Source organism: Oncorhynchus kisutch, linkage group LG18 (genome assembly GCF_002021735.2).
Source record: "Oncorhynchus kisutch isolate 150728-3 linkage group LG18, Okis_V2, whole genome shotgun sequence".
NCBI lineage: Eukaryota > Metazoa > Chordata > Actinopteri > Salmoniformes > Salmonidae > Oncorhynchus > Oncorhynchus kisutch.
The window spans coordinates 74098434-74121512 of NC_034191.2; the positions used below are offsets into that span (position 1 = coordinate 74098434).

At 43.0% G+C, this 23079-nt stretch overlaps 1 protein-coding gene across 6 annotated transcripts in view; it reads left to right on the top strand.

Annotated features, from left to right (window-relative positions):
• Positions 1-22392, top strand: part of LOC109909804 (lethal(3)malignant brain tumor-like protein 4) — a 124335-nt gene extending 101943 nt beyond the window's left edge. For all 6 annotated transcript variants that reach the window (XM_031796773.1, XM_031796774.1, XM_031796776.1 and 3 more), the window contains exons 18-20: positions 14011-14180; positions 19554-19616; positions 20486-22392. In XM_031796773.1, coding sequence (XP_031652633.1) covers positions 14011-14180; positions 19554-19616; positions 20486-20641 — 389 coding nt within the window. In that variant the 3' untranslated portion in view covers positions 20642-22392. The remainder of the gene's footprint in view (positions 1-14010; positions 14181-19553; positions 19617-20485) is intronic.
• The last annotated feature ends 687 nt before the right edge of the window (positions 22393-23079 follow it).

A 23079-nucleotide genomic window follows, 5' to 3' on the forward strand; every position in this document is an offset into this window, starting at 1 on the left:
TGATATCCCTGGGGAATTGCTGTGTTGAGGGGATGTGTCACAACTCACTAAGAGTACATTCTTAAAAGAACCAGTCAGTTCATAATGTACCATGACTACAGATGTCATTTCCAAAAAGCAAGTGGCTTAATTGGAAGTGTTCACTCACTATTGCTGTATTTTCATCTTAGATATTTTGTCGAGTCATTTTATTTATTTTTTTAAAGTAGATTTCCCAAGCTGATAAATGAGAGCTCAGGTTTTTTTTGTAGGCTATTTAAACTGGATCTGGGCTTGGCACACAAAGGTTTCATCCCACTCAGAAAGGGACTTGTTATGGCTTGTTGAGGGTACATTAAACTCACTTTATTCAGCATTGTAATTGTACAGACGGCCTCATTCAAACAGACAAGTGTACAGATGGTCTCTCTGTTAAGCCAGGTGCAACTTCAAATAGCCCAACGGCTTGAGTCTGTGTTTGCTTTGGGGGAAAAATCAGTGGAAACGTTGACTATAAACTTGCAGAGTCAATCATGTATGTGGGAGTAATTCATATGATGAACTAGGTTTTGAATTTGTCGCTCCGTTTAGGAGCTGCCTGAAGGGGCCAAACTGCATATATCTCCACTGTTGTACAGTCATTGCCAAAAGTTTTGAGAATGACACACATATTAGTTTTCACAAAGTTTGCTGCTTCAGTGTCTTTAGATATTGTTGTCAGATGTTACTATAGAATACTGAAGTATAATTACAAGCATTTCATACGTGTCAAAGGCTTTTATTGACAATTACATGAAGTTGATCCAAAGAGTCAATATTTGAAGTGTTGACCCTTCTTTTTCAAGACCTCTGTAATCCACCCTGGCATGCTGTCAATTAACCTCTGGGTCACATGGCAGCCCATTCTTGCATAGTCAATACTTGGAGTTTGTCAGAATTTGTGGGTATTTGTTTGTCCACCCGCCTCTTGAGGCTTGACCACAAGTTCTCAATGGGATTAAGGTCTGGGGAGTTTCCTGGCCATGGACCCAAAATATCAATGTTTTGTTCCCAAGCCACTTTTGCCTTATGTCAAGGTGCTCCATCATGCTGGAAAAGGCATTGTTTGTCACCAAACTGTCCCTGGATGGTTGGGAGAAGTTGCTCTCAGAGGATGTGTTGGTACCATTCTTTGTTCATGGCTGTGTTCTTAGGCAAAATTGTGAGTGAGCCCACTCCCTTGGCTGAGAAGCAACCCCACACATAAATGGTCTCGGGATGCTTTACTGTCGGCATTACACAGGACTGATGGTAGCTCTCACCTTGTCTTCTCCAGGCAAGCTTTTTTCCGTACAGATGCACTCACACCTGCCTGCTCCCGTTCCTGAGCAAGCTCTGTACTGGTGGTGCCCCGATCCTGCAGCTGAATCAACTTTAGGAGATGGTCCTGGCGCTTGCTGGACTTTCTTGGGTGCCATGAAGCCTTCTTCACAACAATTGAACCACTCTCCTTGAAGTTCTTGATGATCTGATAAATGGTTGATTTAGGTGCAATCTTACTGGCAGCAATATCCTTGCCTGTGAAGCCCTTTTTGTGCAAAGCAATGATGACGGCACGTGTTTCCTTGCAGGTAACCATGATTTACAGAGGAAGAACAATGATTCCAAGCACCACCCTCCTTTTGAAGCTTCCTGTCTGTTATTCGAACTCAATCATCATGACAGAGTGATCTCCAGCCTTGTCCTCGTCAACACTCACACCTGTGTTAACGAGGGAATCACTGACATGATGTCAGCTGGTCCTTTTGTGGCAGGGCTGAAATGCTGTGGAAATATTTTGGGGGGATTCAGTTCATTTGCATGGCAAAGAGGGACTTTGCAATTAATTGCAATTCATCTGATCACTCTTCATAACATTCTGGAGTATATGCAAATTGCCATCATACAAATTGTGGCAGCAGACTGTGAAAATTAATATTTGTGTCATTCTCAAAACTTTTGGCCACGATTGTAGGCTGGCCTCGGGCCTTGCAGGAAACCCCACTGAGAGAGTGAGACGAGCACATATTTCAACCTTTTATTTTCCTACCTTCCAGACTTGGACAGAGGACCTGGGTCCAATTCATCAAGTCATTCCTCATTTGCAACAGAGGCCACTTTTAAAGATGGCACTTGGCTGAGGTGATATCTCATTGAGTTGAAACACCCATATCCTTAAAGGATTGCATTTTGAGGATACGCAGCAGTTTTGTTGGAAGAAAAGCTGTCGTTTGCTGTCATTCTTGAATACATTTTCTGAATAAACATTTTTCAGTCAAAATAACTTAGTTTTTTCACTGCTGCTTTGTGTGTATAATCATGACGATGTTTGTGAGTGATTCACCATAATACATGTTAGTCATTTAGCAGACGCCGCTCTTATCCAGTGCGGCTTACAGTAGAGTTCATACATTTTCATTATTTTTTCAAACTTTTTTTGTACTGGTCCCCCGTGAGAATCGAACCCACAACCCTGACTTTGCAAGCACCATGCTCTACCAACTTAGCCATACGAGACCTACATAGCCATTCATCGTTGTATTAGCTACTCAGAGTGACCCATTCCCTGGGGAGGTACAACGTGACTCCTTTGCCTGGGGAGGCAGAGCGTGACTCCTTTGCCTGGGGAGGTACAACGTGACTCCTTTGCCTGGGGAGGCACAACGTGACTCCTTTGCCTGGGGAGGCACAGACCTATGCATACAAAAAACAGCCTTGACAAGCCGCCAGTCTCCCGTAGTCTCCCATATAATACACTGTGACCATTGCCATGGCATTTGTATCCCGGGTCTCTCTGTATGTGCCTGCTAGCAGTGCGGTGGTAGCAAACCTAGGATTCCACTGGTGCTGCCTGGCAGGCTGGCACAAAACTATCCCTCTCTACTCTCTCTCTCTCTGCCCAGCCTCTAGCAGCTAGACGCAGGGATCTCCAAACCTGTTCCTGGAGAGCTACCATCCTGTAGGTTTTTGCATCCAACCCAAGTTGTAACTAACCTGATTCAGTTTATCAACCAGCTAATTATTAGAATCGGGTGTGCTAGATTAGGGTTGCACTGTAGCGCTCAGGGTTGGAGAGCCCTGAACTGAACTAGAGTATAGCTGGAGGCCTCAGTCAGCACCACAGTGTGTGTAATATGAGACAGGGCCGTCTCACGGGACCCCGGTACCCAGCTGAGAGGACCCAGCGGGACCCACAGAGGGCGACGGAGCATCTTCACTTCACATACGCGTCTGATCTGCTTCCCCTGAGGAGCATGCAGGGTCACAATGTCCCAGCGGGCCACTCAGAACACACACACACACAATGGCTCTCAGACGCTGCTCAACGATGAGTCATGCGCAGCACGATTATTTATTTTCAGCTGTGGCTATTATCTCACTATCCTGCTTGTAAAAATTCTGGACACCGATTTGAAGGACAAAATAGCTGAATTTGATGACCTCTGCTTCTTAGTTTGAAGCGTGCTTGTGTTCAGGTCTAGACGAGTAACGTATCTAGATGTGTATAATAGCTCACATAACAACCACAGTACAGGCCACTTTACTTTTCTTTTCTTATAACATTTTATAAACGACCCAGAGTACTACCAATGATGAATCACCTGGAACAGCCAATGACTCGGCAATGAATCTACAGTTGGCAGTGTTTCTTTGTAGAAAAGAAGAAAGATCAATGCTGTTACACAGCAGATGCAGATCCCTTGGGACTACATGCTGGCCATGGTATATGCAAATGGTTGGATATGTAATATAACGATACTGTCTTCAAAAGCGTTAACTGTTTGCATTGCCTCTCTATATGAGATATCAATATCAAATCATTTCTGGGTAACAAAAACTTACTGTGATTTGTTTTGACCATTTTAATTGGAAACAAACAAAAAATAGCAAGCAAGAATTTTGCTAGGACTGTCTTGGAGTGGGGAAAACTAGATGTTATTAGCAAAGAGGTATGGAGCCCTCTTGTTGATCTAACAACCAATTTACCACCTGGTGATGTCATCAGGCAGTCCAAAACAATCCCACCAAAACAGGTTGACATTTCAGGCTGTCTTTTCTAGCTCTAAAGGGGCATGATTATCATGATTATGATTATCATTTATTTATGTGTATATATATATATATATATATAACACAGACAAATCATGTTTTTCACTGCACTCTGTCTTTAAGTGGAGTCCTCTACGCTAATGGCGTGTCATGTTTCGCGGTGGAGCTTTAAAGTGATTTGGTCGCAGCAAATCAAATCAAATGTATTTATATAGCCCTTCGTACATCAGCTAATATCTCTAATATCTCAAAGTGCTGTACAGAAACCCAGCCTAAAACCCCAAACAGCAAGCAATGCAGGTATAGAAGCACGGTGGCTAGGAAGAACTCCCTAGAAAGGACAAAACCTAGGATGAAACCTAGAGAGGAACCAGGCTATGTGGGGTGGCCAGTCCTCTTCTGGCTGTGCCGGGTGGAGATTGTAACAGAACATGGCCAAGATGTTCAAATGTTCATAAATGACCAGCATGGTCAAATAATAATAATCACAGGCAGAACAGTTGAAACTGGAGCAGCAGCACGGCCAGGTGGACTGGGGACAGCAAGTAGTCATCATGTCAGGTAGTCCTGAGGCATGGTCCTAGGGCTCAGGTCCTCCGAGAGAGAGAAAGAGAGAATTAGAGAGAGCATACTTAAATTCACACAGGACACCGGATAGGACAGGAGAAGTACTCCAGATATAACAAACTGACCCTAGCCCCCCGACACATAAACTACTGCAGCATAAATACTGGAGGCTGAGACGGGAGGGGTCAGGAGACACTGTGGCTCCATCCGAGGACACCCCCAGACAGGGCCAAACAGGAAGGATATAACCCCACCCACTTTGCCAAAGCACAGCCCCCACACCACTAGAGGGATATCTTCAACCACCAACTTACCATCCTGAGACAAGGCTGAGTATAGCCCACAAAGTTCTCCACCACGGCACAACCCGAGGGGGGGCGCCAACCCAGACAGGAATATCACATCAGTGACTCAACCCACTCAAGTGACGCACCCCTCCTAGGGACGGTATGAAAGAGCCCTAGTAAGCCAGTGACTCAGCCCCTGTAATAGGGTTAGAGGCAGAGAATCCCAGTGGAAAGAGGAGCACCCATCATTTGTTATTCATTGTTGCATCATCAGTTTCATATTTAAAGGAAAACAACACAAGACATTTATTTTTATGAGGTGAGTTATTTATTAATGCCAATCTGTATTTGAGGTGCTGCTGTTGGAGCAGAGATGGATTTAACAGAGATGACTGTGACATACCTTGGCAGAAAATAGTTATATTTTGTAGTTTATTTGAAAATACCAACTTTTCAAATACTCAAGGTAGTCAAATGAAGTTTTATATAGTTTCAACTCCATGTCTCTCTCTCTCGCTCTCTCTCTCTCGCTCTCTCTCTCTCTCTCTCTCTCTCGCTCTCTCTCTCTCCCACCCCTATCTCTCTGTGAGTCAGCATGACTGCTTTACAATTCCTTGTGAATAAAAAAAATCACAAGCCTAATGATGTGACAACAACACTGACGTCAAAACAATTTGTTATAATACATGTTGGTTTTCACTGGGTCCTTGTCTTCAAAGCTCCGGGTATTGGATCGGAAATAAACAAAACAGTGCATTATTTTGTTACAGTGGGCCCAGCAAACCAAAATTGGTTTTGTAAACGTTCTCAGAACATTCGTTAGGTCGCAGCAAATGTTCTCATAACACAAAAACTATCAAGCCATGCTGATGATTATAGAATGTTTGCATAAAACATTCCAAGAAAACATTTAATCTGTTCTTTAAAGGTTCCCAGAATGTTTCATTAGGTTGTGGGAACAGTCTGGTGAGAACATTATCAAATCAAATCAAATCAAATTTATTTATATAGCCCTTCGTACATCAGCTGATATCTCAAAGTGCTGTACAGAAACCCAGCCTAAAACCCCAAACAGCAAGCAATGCAGGTGTAGAAGCACGGTGGCTAGGAAAAACTCCCTAGAAAGGCCAATACCTAGGAAGAAACCTAGAGAGGAACCAGGCTATGTGGGGTGGCCAGTCCTCTTCTGGCTGTGCCGGGTGGAGATTATAACAGAACATGGCCAAGATGTTCAAATGTTCATAAATGACCAGCATGGTCGAATAATAATAAGGCAGAACAGTTGAAACTGGAGCAGCAGCACAGTCAGGTGGAAGTTGAAACTGGAGCAGCAGCATGGCCAGGTGGACTGGGGACAGCAAGGAGTCATCATGTCAGGTAGTCCTGGGGCATGGTCCTAGGGCTCAGGTCAGTTGAAACTGGAACAGCAGCATGGCCAGGTGGACTGGGGACAGCAAGGAGTCATCATGTCAGGTAGTCCTGGGGCATGGTCCTAGGGCTCAGGTCCTCCGAGAGAGAGAAAGAAAGAGAGAAGGAGAGAATTAGAGAACGCACACTTAGATTCACACAGGACACCGAATAGGACAGGAGAAGTACTCCAGATATAACAAACTGACCCCAGCCCCCCGACACAAACTACTGCAGCATAAATACTGGAGGCTGAGACAGGAGGGGTCAGGAGACACTGTGGCCCAATCCGAGGACACCCCCGGACAGGGCCAAACAGGAAGGATATAACCCCACCCACTTTGCCAAAGTACAGCCCCCACACCACTAGAGGGATATCTTCAACCACCAACTTACCATCCTGAGACAAGGCTGAGTATAGCCCACAAAGATCTCCGCCACGGCACAACCCAAGGGGGGGGGGCGCCAACCCAGACAGGATGACCACAACAGTGAATCAACCCACTCAGGTGACGCACCCCCTCCAGGGACGGCATGAGAGAGCCCCAGCAAGCCAGTGACTCAGCCCCTGTAATAGGGTTAGAGGCAGAGAATCCCAGTGGAAAGAGGGGAACCGGCCAGGCAGAGACAGCAAGGGCGGTTCGTTGCTCCAGAGCCTTTCCGTTCACCTTCCCACTCCTGGGCCAGACTACACTCAATCATATGACCCACTGAAGAGATAAGTCTTCAGTAAAGACTTAAAGGTTGAGACCGAGTTTGCGTCTCTGACATGGGTAGGCAGACCGTTCCATAAAAATGGAGCTCTATAGGAGAAAGCCCTGCCTCCAGCTGTTTGCTTAGAAATTCTAGGGACAATTAGGAGGCCTGCGCCTTGTGACCGTAGCGTACGTGTAGGTATGTACGACAGGACCAAATCAGAGAGATAGGTAGGAGCAAGCCCATGTAATGCTTTGTAGGTTAGCAGTAAAACCTTGAAATCAGCCCTTGCTTTGACAGGAAGCCAGTGTAGAGAGGCTAGCACTGGAGTAATATGATCAAATTTTTTGGTTCTAGTCAGGATTCTAGCAGCCGTATTTAGCACTAACTGAAGTTTATTTAGTGCTTTATCCGGGTAGACGGAAAATAGAGCATTGCAGTAGTCTAACCTAGAAGTGACAAAAGCATGGATTAATTTTTCTGCATCATTTTTGGACAGAAAGTTTCAGATTTTTGCAATGTTACGTAGATGGAAAAAAGCTGTCCTCGAAATGGTCTTGATATGTTCTTCAAAAGAGAGATCAGGGTCCAGAGTAACGCCGAGGTCCTTCACAGTTTTATTTGAGACGACTGTACAACCATTAAGATTAATTGTCAGATTCAACAGAAGATCTCTTTGTTTCTTGGGACCTAGAACAAGCATCTCTGTTTTGTCCGAGTTTAATAGTAGAAAGTTTGCAGCCATCCACTTCCTTATGTCTGAAACACATGCTTCTAGCGAGGGCAATTTTGGGGCTTCACCATGTTTCATTGAAATGTACAGCTGTGTGTCATCCGCATAGCAGTGAAAGTTTACATTATGTTTTCGAATAACATCCCCAAGAGGTAAAATATATAGTGAAAACAATAGTGGTCCTAAAACGGAACCTTGAGGAACACCGAAATTTACAGTTGATTTGTCAGAGGACAAACCATTCACAGAGACAAACTGATATCTTTCCGACAGATAAGATCTAAACCAGGCCAGAACATGTCCGTGTAGACCAATTTGGGTTTCCAATCTCTCCAAAAGAATGTGGTGATCGATGGTATCAAAAGCAGCACTAAGGTCTAGGAGCACGAGGACAGATGCAGAACCTCGGTCCGATGCATTTAAAATGTCATTTACCACCTTCACAAGTGCCGTCTCAGTGCTATGATGGGGTCTAAAACCAGACTGAAGCATTTCGTATACATTGTTTGTCTTCAGGAAGGCAGTGAGTTGCTGCGCAACAGCCTTCTCTAAAATTTTTGAGAGGAATGGAAGATTCGATATAGGCCGATAGTTTTTTATATTTTCTGGGTCAAGGTTTGGCTTTTTCAAGAGAGGCTTTATTACTGCCACTTTTAGTGAGTTTGGTACACATCCAGTGGATAGAGAGCCGTTTATTATGTTCAACATAGGAGGGCCAAGCACAGGAAGCAGCTCTTTCAGTAGTTTAGTTGGAATAGGGTCCAGTATGCAGCTTGAAGGTTTAGAGGCCATGATTATTTTCATCATTGTGTCAAGAGATATAGTACTAAAACACTTGAGCGTCTCTCTTGATCCTAGGTCCTGGCAGAGTTGTGCAGACTCAGGACAACTGAGGTTTGGAGGAATACGCAGACCGAGTTTGCGTCTCTGACATGGGTAGGCAGACCGTTCCATAAAAATGGAGCTCTATAGGAGAAAGCCCTGCCTCCAGCTGTTTGCTTAGAAATTCTAGGGACAATTAGGAGGCCTGCGTCTTGTGACCGTAGCGTACGTGTAGGTATGTACGACAGGACCAAAACTAATAATATTTGAAGAAACAAAACTACAACCATTAAATTTGAATTAGTCTAGTACACTGTATATGTACAAAATATCATTGGTTAATTGGTTTGATAGAAATATATTGTGTAGCTCAAATATGATTGTCAAATAGAGTGGAATAGTATAGGAGATTGTATGTTCTCCATTCATTATGTTTCTATCTTCAACATGCAGTTCCACATTCAGCCCTGCCATAAGTTGAAGGCAGCCAATCCAATAGTTTCAGAAAAGTAGTCACTTCCTGAGATCTGTATTCAAATAGTTTAGAAAAGTATTCACTTCAAAGATCTGTTTTGAAAAGTAGACACTTTCAGAGTTCTGTATTCAATTAGTTTTAGTCACCTCCAAAGCATAAAACTATATTTATCCCAGGTCTGGACAGTGATAATTAAACTTCTGTACGTCACTGTATTCTCCTCGAACATGGACATGGGTCAGATGTGGTCCTGAACTGCAGAGGACATCCCCAACGTCGGTAGACTCCACTGGTCCGTGACATTTTGAAACCGTATGAGCTGAGGATGACTCTTTTTAAGCTTTCCCACTTACATTTGAAGATGAAATGGTGGTTTATCATTAACTTCATCACAATTGATTATGCTTACTAATAACCACAGGAATCCATCTAATTTATCATAAGTAACAGCAAAGCATTTTCAAAACACATATCTTATCTTATTCTACTAATAATGATTTAATAGTTCCACTCAAATACACAGTGTGAGGTCAGCGTTATCGTGTCATTAATGCTGCGAAACATTACTAATTGTTCTGGTTTCTACCTGGCGGTGCTGCTACCATCAATCCAGTGACCACAAGAGTGCCTTCATCACTGGGGGCATGATAGTGGATGTAGTTTGTGTGCTTCAATGTGAAACCGGAGGTCTGCTGTTACTGACACGTTAGATTAGATTAGCTTTTGTTAGCTCTAGCGCTAACCCGGCAGTAAGCAAATTGGTTTCTCGGGGGAGGTGTGCAGGTAGTCCGTATACGGTTAAAGAGCATGCAGGCTTTGGTAGCAGCGGTCTGTTTTGTACTGACAGGAGTTTCATGCTCCCTGGGGGATGGAAAAAATGCAAGTTTCACCGCCACAGGGGATTCTCAGAATGTTTTAAGAAGTGTTTGCCAGGAAATCCATTTGTTTTGGTCTGTTAGCGCAGTGTTTGAAGTCCTGGGGCTCGCAGCATTACAGAATCAAACTGCCCTGACTTGTTCACTGGACTCCATAACTCTCGCATTCAGGTGTCGGTAAATCGATCAGGAACAGGAACTCAATCATTTAAATACGTAAATAACTTGACGAGGCTTCACAGTCCTACTGTCACAGATCATGGGACACCGGTAGAGTGTCAGTCTTCTGACGCATTGTCAAGCTGTCTGGTATTTCTTATGCAGTCTCTCTCACACACACACACACACACACACATTATTATTTTGTATTATAATTATTATCACACGGTGGAGTGTCAGTCTCCTGACGCGTTGTCAAGCTGTCTGATATTTCTTAGCAGTAACACACACATTATTAATTTGGATTATTATTATTACACACACACACGTTGAGATGTTTAGTAATGAGGGAGAAGCCATCCCTGGAGCCAGGATGTCTCCCTAGTGAGACACACCATGTCTGGTCTGTCCCCCTGCAGCTCACCAGACCACCAGACATTAACATATCTCCAGTGCTCCTGTCTGCTGGCTCTCCACACGTTTGAAATTCATCTCTTCTCTCCAGTAACATTTGAGCAAGACGCTTCCTCGGCTATGCCCACAGGAAGAGTGAGGGGGGGGGGCTTTAAAAGGCCCTTTATGTTTTCCTCTGCTCTCTCTCTCCCCCCGTAGCCTGAAGGCTGGGAAATCGCAGTTTCACTCAGATGGAGGGGTGTGTGTCGTTGAAACAAAGCAGACAGATCCAAAACACTGCAACACAGTAAAGCCCCTGCTTTAGATAGAAACATTGCCATGGTAACTACTGTACCGTTGTCAATTTTCTCCTGAGCTTGTTATTTTGATGGAGCAAAATAGGGCAGGGTAATTGAATTTGTTTGTCTAAAAATACGTACATAATAATGTTCCCGTTATTTTCACATCGATTAAAACCTTTTCAGTTTGATCTCTTCTGTCGTCCAATCAAATAGCATGGTGATGGTACGCCTTGTTGTTTTATTTGTAGAAAACACAGGGGGAGGATGTTGGTTCTAGAATAGGAGGGTCAAATGCTGTCGGCTGCATACTGCCCATTGTGGTTCCCTGGCTAGATTTCCGCCTCCGAAAGACACATATATTTGTATTTTTTTAAATTTATTGACAAAAATTATATTTGGCTACATTACAATCTACAGGACGATACATGTTAAAGGTAGACTCAGGGATATGCCATCAATGCTGAAAGTAAACAGCATTGTGGGTAAATTTATGCAACAACTAAGAGCGTTGAAGCGCAATGCTCAACTTCTTTGCTGTTTTGGTCCCGTAGCTACCATGCTGTAACAGAGTGAAGCGAACCCGTGCACATGCGCAGTACTGTGTGAGAGCCAAGTCTTGCATCTCTCTCATCTCAATATCTGTGCAGTGCTGCTCGTGGCAACTTCAAATCGCAGTCTCTTATTTCTATTCTGTTTTTGAAATGTACCAAAAAGAACAATAATAATTTATAAAAGTAAAGAAACACAAGACACTTTGTTATCAGTTAAAGCATTATAATAAATATTGATTACAACCAAACCTTCTATTTGCATTATAAAAACTTGTGTATAAAATCTGTGTTTTGTTAATCAGCTTCTTGCGGAACTTGATGTGTTTGTTTCAATGAATCACTGGAGAACAATATTTCCTTCTTTGGTAGGTTTTAAAATCACAAAGTAACATCACTCCTACAGCATATGTCATATTTTACTGTATGTTCACGAGATTCAATTCTCCCTGCAACTTCACCAGACTGCCGCTGTGTTCACTGCTCTGTGACCCTGAACGCCAGATTTCATGCTTATTTGATCCGACTGCTATCCGTGGTGCTGAATATCAGATATTGTCACTATTGCACTTGAAAAGGGCTGTAATTTCTTGTGTGGCTCCCTCAACATTTTTCTTTTTTGTGTGTGTGGAAAAAAAATGTCTCTTCCATTCATAAAGGTTGCAGACCCTGTGCTAAGGTGATCCAATCCGTGTTCCCTGTCTAGTTTCTCGGCCCTATATTTTGTTGTGGCGTAATTGTGCGCTCCCCATTACGGGGCTGTGCCGTGAACTTCCTTTCTCTAAGGGCGCTGTACCATGGCACTATGATCAAAGTTGTATGATCAAAGTAGGCCTGTGTTCCTGTAATGACATTAAAGCTTTCTGTGTCGCGCCTGTTTTTTCACAAACAGGAAGGAGGTGATATTCAGACTGTGGCAGGGTTTGTGGCTGTGTCTGCTGTCGGCAGGAAGTCAACTAAATGGAGGGAGCTCTAGAGTTGTTTAATTGACAATAATTGTATACAACAAAAAATGTATTAGGTCTTGTCATCTCAAAATCCACAAATTTAAGTGACTTTATACGGTTACCTTTTTAGAACCTTAAACTGTAATTTAGCCATTATCTAACAAAAAAACAACAACATCTGAATTGGACAGCACTTCAAATCTATTGCATTGTCTATGCAAGTTATTAGATTGTTCGTAATAATACCAAACAACACCGTAAAATGTAATTGGACGACAGCTTCAAAAGGTACGAGCAGAAAGGCAATAGAAAGGCCATTTTAGTTGAGACAAGCAGTCGAAAGGATACTATATCTGTTCACATTGTCTGCATGTATTCCAGTTCTCACAGAAATCCCCTCACACTATACCATATGATTGTGTGCAATATAACACTGATGACACACTGATTTCAATCTTAATCATAATAATCATCTTTAACTATTAAAAACCCTTTAGCGTAGGCTCAAGACTTTAGTTATATTTGGTCACCGGTGCAGCAAACCTAGACAAATGTCACAGTTGACAAGCGTGTCAAACTCATCTCTGCTCCGTTGAGACATCGCTAGGAGACAACTAGAAGAAAAACAGCATGTCCTGTATCTGACCCTGTTCCTGCTGTCAGGACAGACAGACCTGAAACACGCATTCACACACCCAGAAACAGAGACACAGAGAGACACACACACACACACACACACACACTCTCTCTTTCTCCCATACATACTGACACAGACATACACTCTCTTTCTCCCATACATACTGAGACATACACACACTCTCTTTCTCCTATACATACTCACACACACACACTCTTTCTCCCATACATACTGAGACACACACACACTCTCTTTCTCCTATACATACTGAGACACACACACTTTCTTTCTCCCATACATACACACACACACTCGTTCTCCCATACATACTGACACACACACACACTGACACACAGACCCAATCACACACAAACACACACTCAAAGCTCGCCCCACTTTGTGCTGTCAGCCAAAACTCAGGGTGGATCTTGGTTAGAGAAAGGGCATTTTAGCTGGTCTCTTCATCAGTCAGTCATGACAACCATTAGTGCATCCCCTAGTCCATTGGCCTACTAACAACTCAGGAGCACTTCATCCTTCTTATCTACCGCTGTGTGCTACGGATAATGAAGAGAGATGCATCTGCACTGTGCTGTCAAAAGGGACTAAGTAATGGATTATTCCTTTACTCCTCTGTTTTGGCACAATGGCATAAGAGTATTAGAAATGTAAGATTATGGGTAGCCTAGTGGTTAGAGCGTTGGTGCCAGTAACCGAAAGGTTACAAGTTCATATCCCTGAGCTGACAAGGTACAAATCTGTCGTTCAGCCCCTGAACAAGGCAGTTAACCCACTGTTCCTAGGCCGTCATTGAAAATAAGAATTTGTTCTGAACTGACTTGCCTGGTTAAATAAAGGTAAAATAAAATAAAAAAAATAAGGAAAGGAAGCTGAAAGCAAAATGCTTTGTTCGTTGATGCACGGCAAAATCAAAAGGAAAAAATAACTCAAGGCTTGACTTTACTACTGTGTGTTTTTTACACTTGAATAAACACTCTCTCGCTCTCCCTCTGTCTGTCTGTGAGAAAGAAAGTGATCTCACTCATTCACTAACAGTCACATTGGCAACACATTAATAACATGTTTACCCTCCCTCTCTCTTTCCCCCCCTCCAGAGAGCAGTCTGGATAGCCTGCAGCAGGCCCTCCACCAGTCTGTGTTCCTGTCGGCCATGTCGGCTCAACCCGGACGGGACCTACCCCTGTGCTGGGAGCAGCACTGCAAGCTGCTGCCTGGGGTGGCCGGATTGCAGGCCAGCTGCGTGGCCCACTGGACCGTGGATGAGGTGAGAGCACGCACACACATCCACACGCTCTCGCATACAGTTGAAGTCGGAAGTTTACATACACCTTAGCCAAATACATTTCAACTCAGTATTTCACAATTCCTGACATTTAATCCTAGTAAAAATTCCCCGTCTTAGGTCAGTTAGAATCACCACTTTATTAGAAGAATGTGAAATGTCAGAATAATAGTCGACACAGTGATTTTATTTCAGCTTTTATTTATTTCATCACATTCACAGTTGGTCAGAAGCCCATTTTTCCTGACAGAGCTGGTGTAACTGAGTCAGGTTTATAGGCCTCCTTGCTGAAACAAATGGAGGGGTGAGGGGATGGGGGGTTATTTTGAGATTCAGCCGATGTCTTACCTTAGTTTGTTTCTTCATCTGGTATTGTATCTTGTATAGGTTATTATAGGCCCTTGTATAGGTTATTATAGGCCCTTGTATAGGTTATTATAGGCCCTTGTACAGGCCCTTGTATAGGTTATTATAGGCCCTTGTATAGGTTATTATAGGCCCTTGTATAGGTTATTATAGGCCCTTGTATAGGTTATTATAAGCCCTTGTACAGGCCCTTGTATTGTTGAGTTTGCTGTACAAGAGGCTTGCTGCAGTGTTAAGGATTCTATTTCCCCTTAGTTCACTTATAGAAAACCTTATTCCCTTTATATGGACGTTTGTTATGTAACCCAGTTGTCTGTCAGTTGGATTTATAGGAACCAGTGTCCTCCCTCATGTAAAGTACTGTCCAGTCTGTCTCCTCTCCACGCTGTCATTTCTCTTCGACTGTTGATACCAGGCTTCATGAGCTTGACAAAGGCACATCACCATAGCAACCAGGTGTGACCGTAAACTTTGACACTAGCAACCAGAGAGCCTCGTGGTAAATAGACTCAGAGATTTGACTGTTTGTTTACAGTTGATGCATTGTGGGCATAAAGGAGAGAGTGGTAGATATGCAATGGTAATGTGTAGGCGTATGAATAATGTTTTCAATCATTTTATTGATGTGGTTAGTCCTCGCCGTTCCCTCAGTCTGCTCTATTGAACAGACTAGCATAATTTCTTAGTCCCTTTGTATTGTGGTTTAAACCTGCTTTGTCAAGCCAAATTGATATCAATCCAAATCTATTGAAATGTCAGCCGTCACTTGAGAAAAAGAAAAATCCTTGGATGTTTGCCTCTCTGGTTCGAGTACGAGACTCAAATGAAATATCAGAATCCCTCAGCGAGGCCGCTCCACTCTTAAGAATTAATTGACATGCCTACGTACCCGTCGAAACGGCGTGCGCGATACGGCCAACGCCACGATCCTCCTGCAGTTGCTAAGCACTCTCTCTTCATCTCTGTTGATTGATGAGATGAGGCTACCGGACTTAATGTGATTATTCCCCTTTCGCTACACACACACCTTCTCCGGTCCTCGCTGCCGCCACTGAGCATCTCCAACGGTAACGAGGTCACACACCTGTGTTACGGTTTATATATTTTTTTGTATTTTCCAACTAATGCGGGCACCAATGAGGCACACCAGGGGGAAGAAAGAGAGGAGGGAAGGGGAAGATAGGAAAGAGAGAAGAGGAGAGAAAGATCTGGCCCCCTCACAGCACAGATTGAAGAGAGAGATGCTACAGTAGAGGTAACCAAGACTCTGAACTCACAACAGCAACGCACAGTGTTGTAGGACATTCAGATATATATTGGGAATGTTATTATTCATCATAACCAATCACGTTAATTCCAAAGAGGGTTATAGTTTGAATGAACAAATGGTCATTTGGGCTACTGTCCTCCAAAGAGTTTGATTTGGCTAATGAGAGGTAAGGGGGGTCACCTGGGAAGGCAGTAGGGTTAGTAGGGCTGAAGCAGTGAAGAGTGGTGGCTAGCTGTGTTACCTGTGTGAATGTGAAATAATCAGTAAAGAAACCCAGCATCTAGAATAAGGCATCACGTAGGCTTTTCAAGACGTTTCAATCTGCCAAGTTCAGTGTTGTGCCTGCCGAATATGGCCCAGGCTTGTCTTATGACAGCAACCTGCAGAGAGGGGGAGGATAGAATGTCATCGAGTTTAACCGGAGGTGGATGTTTTGTCTTGGCGGTTGTGGGGATTAGGCAGAGTGGAAGGTGTGAGATTGCAGTAGAGAGAAAGAGAGGAGGACTGTAAAGGGATCAACTAGAGGGAGAAGAGCACTGCTTGTGTAACACCCACTAACCCCCCCCCCCCAGACTACAGATGTTTCCCTACCTCACCCATGCCCCTCATAGTCAGGAAGTCCTTAGCCGAGGTTCTATAGCTTAAGCCTATAGCTTGATAGCCAAGAGCAGTACTGAATGGGCACATTTCACTATCACCAATCAGCCAGCACTTCTCCAACCTAACCAGTAGCTAATTGATTGGTTTTAGCATTGCACCATGTAATAGCAGACACTATCATCCAAAGCACTGTGCAAACATATAAAAAATAAAATTACAATCCTTTTGGGAATTGTACCCACAGCCTTGGCATTGTTAGCATCACACTTTTACCTACTGAGCCACAGTCCTGGAGCATCAGTATCTCCTGTATCTTCATCAACCCTCTCATACATGTCTATTAAGATGTTTCGTCCTGTGCATTTCCCATCTCCTTTCAGCATTCAGCTGGGACATACTGTAGTTAAGGTACTAGAAACTCAGGCTGAATCTTTCATTCATGGGGTTCATTATCCTGCCAGCTCTTGATCCCGAACATATCTATTCACTCATTCCACTACAGTGACACTACAATGACTATAACCCATCTGGCATTCAACTCCCACAACCCCCCTCTCTATCAAAGAGAGAGAGAGTCAAAGTTCTTCAAAAGCGGCGCTTTCAAACGGAAAGGTCAATGTTTCAGGCCCCTTTTCCTGGACTCCTGCGAGGCCAATTATAGCCCATCATATTTTCCTAAGGGGCGAAAGAAGAGAGGGTGTCAGCAGCCGATGTGGAGGAGAGGAGAATGTCCTCTTGTGCCACCCTCCGTGGGAGTAGTGCTGGGAGTCTCACTAAATTGTCATGGGACCAGCCTCGCAAAGGCTCTGGTCTAAGTGTGCTGCTCTCGCGCCCAGGACTGTAACAGGCTTCTAATGCTTGAACCACTCCTGCCACACTTTAACACACACTGGCTGGAGAGGTTTACCATGCCAATATGGCTGACGAAAACACTTCGCTTAAAGAGCCATTTGCATTTGTAGCGCTGGAGCACATACTCAGAATTGTGGTGTGTTAGTGTGTTGTTAGGTGGTGTGTTAGGATGAAGCTTGGATCAAGGAGGATGGATGTTAACCAGGATTTATGATTGTTTGGGAAAGGTTTTCAAAAGATACAAATTGATATTGTTGGTAGTAAATGGGTGATGGTGTACGTAAAGTGTTGTCATTGGTAATAACATCCTCACAGGCGGCTGCTTTTTAAACTGGAGAACTGTTTTGATTCTTTAGTAATTCCAGCACAAATTTAGATTTCCCGATTTGAATTCCAACCCACTCTAGAAATATATGTCTTGATCAGTTTTTTTTAAAGAACTTTCATACATAGCATTTAGCTAATCATGACCCAGGGACTACAGTATGTCGCAGTTCAGATGTCTCTCCTCACTGTAATGTAGACAGACACTGACATTACTCTGTCTGTCTGATGTCGAGGCCAGATATTTGACATGTCACTCAGATAGCATGCAGTCCGCTGCAGCTAGTGCTAGCAGAATGATTCAGCCTTGCTAGACCTACCACGTTAGGCCTGGATTCAAATGGTACCTGTTTGCTTTCGGATACTTAAGCTGTGCTTGGTTGAGCTTGTGCTTAACCAATGGAATTAAGCGTGCAAACTCCACCCATCTGGCACTCCAGGTAGGCTAAATCAAATGCTCAAATTATTAAAGAAATTAAAGAAAACAAATAGTATTTGAACCCAGTACAGGCTACTGGCCAGTTCCTTCAAGGAGCCATGTACAGATGCTGCATTTTCATGATTCTGCATAGCAGAGATGGAAAAACCTTATTGGTGTCCACAGACTCATAACCTGTAGCGACAGCATCCTCTAGCTCCATTGACATCTATGAACACTGACATTCAATTGCTGTGCCTTCTAGCCACTGTGGCCTTGTTCAGATTCTCTTGAAACGCACTCTTCCTTCCAGTCATGTCAGATAAGTGATTACTTCAAGGCAGGAAGGATCAATTTTAAGAACAGGGCCTGGGTCTGAGTGGAGAGGGACATCTGTGTTTATTTTTGGACTGGCCAGTGATGCACATTGAGGTAATAGATTTTGGAAGGGTCTGAGACTTGACCAAACTGCTGTTTCTGCCCCCCTACAACATGATGCTGCCACCCCCGTGCTTCACGGGTGGGATGGTGTTCTTCGTCTGGCAAGCAAGCATCCCCCTTTTTCCTCCAAACATAATGATGGTCATTATGGCCAAACAGTTTTATTTTTGTTTCATCAGACCAGAGGACATTTCTCCAAAAAGTATGATGTTTGTCCCCATGTGCAGTTGCAAACCGTAGTCTGGGATTTTTATGGCGGTTTTAGAGCAGTGGCTTCTTCCTTGCTGAGCGGCCTTTCAGGTTATGTCGATATAGGACTCGTTTTTAGTGTGGATATAGATACTTTTGTACCTGTTTCCTCCAGCATCTTCACAAGGTCCTTTGCTGTTGTTCTGGGATTTATTTGCACTTTTCGCACCAAAGTACGTTCATCTCTAGGAGACCGAACACGTCTCCTTCCTGAGCGGTATGATGGCTGTGTGGTCCCATGGTGTTTATACTTGCGTACTATTGTTTGTACAGATGAACGTGGTACCTTCAGGCATTTGGAAATTGCTCCCAAGGATGAACCAGACTTGTGGAGGTCTCCAATTCTTTTTCTGAGGTCTTGGCTGATTTATTTTGATTTTCTATGATGTCAAGGAAAGAGGCACTGAGTTTGAAGGTAGGCCTTGAAATACATCCACAGATACACCTGCAATTGACTCAAATGATGTCAATTAGCCTATCAGAAGCTTCTAAAGACATGACATCATTTTCTGGAATTTTCCAAGCTGAATAAAGGCCCAGTCAACTTAGTGTATGTAAACTTCTGACCCACTGGAATTGTGATCCAGTGAATTACAAGTGAAATATTCCATCTGTAAACAATTGTTGGAAAAATGACTTGTGTCTTGCACAAAGTAGATGTCCTAACCGACTTGTCAAAACTATTGTTTGTTAACAAGACATTTGTGGAGTGGTTGAAAAACTAGTTTTAATGACTCCAACCTAAGTGTATGTAAACTTCCGACTTCAACTGTACCTGCCATTGAGACGGTCTCCCAGACGCTAAACTGTCTGTCCTCTGCTTGTCTTTGTCCAGGTGGCTGACTTCATCCACTCTCTCCCCGGCTGCGATGAACAAGCCAATCAGTTCAAAGAGGAGGTAAGAGGACACAACATCTGGACCTCCTCTAGTCTCCCAGTCTGGAGTCAACTAAGAGTTTTAAGGCTTGTCTTCCTCCGTAAGGCTAAGTAAATGAGGGGAAACGTGCGGAGTAGCCTTTGCTGCTACAGTTGTCTGCAACAAAACACCCAGAGGAATGGATTCCCCTCTTCCCCCCCCCCCCCCCCCCCCCCCCCCCCCCTTTGTGTTTGGTCAGGGTTAGTTTGCGTTGAGAATTATACTGACGTAAGGAGACATCACTGGAATACAAAACAATTCATTGGAAGCTAATAGCGGTAGTGATTAGCATTCCGAGCACAGCCATATTTGATTAGCCTCAGCTAATCTGACTACAGTATTTGCCACTGGTCTCTTGGTTGTTGAAATCCCTCTTTCAGCAATCCTAGTTGAGGCTCCACAGTTGTGAAACCCTACCTCTTTGAAGAGTTATTGTAAATAACTCTCACGCCCCCCCTCCCCCCTCCCCCCAAATACTAGAACTGTCTTTGCTGATATATACTTTGAGGAAAAATGTACTTGATGTAATGTGTTATGTTAAGATGAATGCGCTAATTGTGAGACTCAAATGTAAAATGTGTATTGTGACTGGCATGTCTAGTCGTTGGACAAGACATCACAATCTGATCCAACTGATAAGTACTCGATTACCATTTCATAAATTAAATGGGAATTGTATGACTAGTGTCCACTGATCAAACTGCTCATACTCTATATAGTGACATATAACATGGGCCATCTGTAGCCCTTAGAGAGTGAGAGGGATTTTTTTTTACCTCTCTCACTGGGTTCAATTGACTGCACATCAGCTGTTGACCCATGCTGTAATCTGATTGGTTGTCTTCCAACAGCAAATCGACGGGAAGGCCTTGTTGCTGCTGACCCAGCGCGACATCGTCAAGATCATGAGTGTAAAACTCGGCCCTGCCCTCAAGATCTACAACTCTATCTTAATGTTCAAGCACGCTGAGGACAACCAATCGGCAGCCGGCAACGCCAACACATGAAGCATCGGAAGCCACACCCACCAGACCCATCTTATGTGTCTGTCAAACACATAGATTTACTGTGTGGATTCATTCCAAACCCAACCCCCTTACCCCTGCTCCTTCTCTTTGGCCTACAGGCACTTGAGTTCAAGGACTTAAACTAAAGCCGATACATGATCTGTCCAAACCTATGGACTTTCAGGTCACAGTGTGTGTGTGTGTGTGTGTGTGTGTGTGTGTGTGTGTGTGTGTGTGTGTGTGTGTGTGTGTGTGTGTGTGTGTGTGTGTGTGTGTGTGTGTGTGTGTGTGTGTGTGTGTGTGTGTGTGTGTGTGTGTGTGTGTGTCTTGGACACAGCCTCAATCTGCCTTTAATACTCAAACGTAGGTGTCATGAAGGTTAACTCAACAAAACCCGCATTTCCAGATATACAGCACAGTTTTCTATGTCTTTTACGCTGTAACTTCTTCCTTCTTTACTTTCCCTTAAAGATGTGACAATCACCACCAACAGTATAAAGCCATGACAAACCTGTGCTTTTTCTGGGTCATCACGGTGCTACGTGTATTCCGAATACAAACAGTCTACATCACAGTACGGGAGTTGACCTCTGGTACCAGTTTACGATCTCTGTTTACCGACTCAAACTGAGATGCATACTGTAAACGTGTCGGCCATTTTGATTCTATTTTGTATGAATGTTAATTATGATATGTTACAGTACTTGTATGGACTCACCTATATTTATTGTGAAAATATCTAGGTGTTTGCATAGTTGAAGGAAATTAATATATTATATATGAGCAAATTGTTTTTGAAAATACCAAAAGGGTTTTTGTTTTAAATTCAGAATTTATTTAATTTGATAATATTATTTTATTTGCATATTAGAAGAATGAAAAATCATTTACGTTTAAGGAACATGTAAAACCATGGGATAGTTTTGAGCTGAAGATCATCTAAATAAGTATAATTTCTGTTATTATAATGTTATATTAGTTGAGATATCTTAGACTTACTTTTTGTGGAAACTGCAGCTCTAGAGTCAGTTAACACGTATGTTTGTCTTTATGAACCCTTTTCTCCATTCGAGTAGACCAGGACCAATATTGTCTTTTTAGTTTTTCCATTTTACCATTGGGGGTAAGTTCTCTCACAGTCACAATAGGTTGAAGGTGTTTTCTTCTTATTGAAGCACAGCATACTTGCTCTTCTGCACAATTAAGAGTTTAATCTTATATTTTGCTATAACTTGGAATTTAAGCTATATGCTGAAACAAATGCTCTATCATTTGCTCTCTAGTCTTCATATACATGTTGCTACTAAAATGCAACCAAACTCCATTGAAACTTCAGGAATATGAAGAAACGTTTCACTGTACTTTCTGCTATTTTTTTGCTTTATAGGGACTTTCTCTCTATCCCAAAATGTTGAGCAGAAAGGTATATTATATTCTGATGCTGCTTGTCTTTCTTACTGCTTTAATGTGTCAGACTGCTGTATTAGTGCATGGAAAATACCGCTACATTTTTGGTACAACCTCCAATATGGAGGTAGATATCCACCGAAACATATTTAGGAGACTCACAATCTATTTGGGGTGATATCTACCTTCATATACCTTCATATGAAAATGACAACTAATCTAACCGTGAATATATGGGCTGTACATATTTGTAAACCCTGTTTCTTACACGGAATTAACACTTTGTACAACTCGATGGATTCATATTACATGATTTCACAACCCAAATAAACAGTGCAAAGGCCCTGTTGTCTCTGGAACTTTTTCTTCTCAAGCTAATTCAGCATTATTTAAATACTTTTTTTGGACGACCGCAAAGCCTCAAGCCCAAACTGAATTCTAACTTTCAAATTCCCCCTTTGACATTATTGTTACGTACTGAAATGGAAATACATTTACTGTGGCCGGGAGTTATTCATCTGCAGATAGTGCTATTTTGAAGACCACTTTCTATTTGATTTGCACAGCAGCGTGTTCTGGTGGACGGAGTCGACTATTGATTTGGATACTGGCAGTCCTGTGTGATGTGACACGTTCAGTTCTGACAGCAAATGAGTCATCCACTGCTGCACAACCAGACTGACAATGAAACACTGCTGTGCAAATCAAATCAAATGTTATTGGTCACATGCACCGAATACAACAGGCGTAGACTTGACAGTGAAATGCTTACTTACGAGTCCATTCCTAACAATGCAGTTAGAAAGTAAGACAAATATTTGCGAAATAAAAAAAGGAAACAGTAACACAAATACAATAATGCGGCTATATGCAAAGAGTACCAGAACCAAGTCAATGTGCAGGGGTATGAGGTAATTGAGGTAATACAGTATGTACAGTTGAAGTCGGAAGTTTACATACACTTAGGTTGGAGTCATTAAAACTCGTTTTTCAACCACTCCACAAATTTCTTGTTAACAAACTATAGTTTA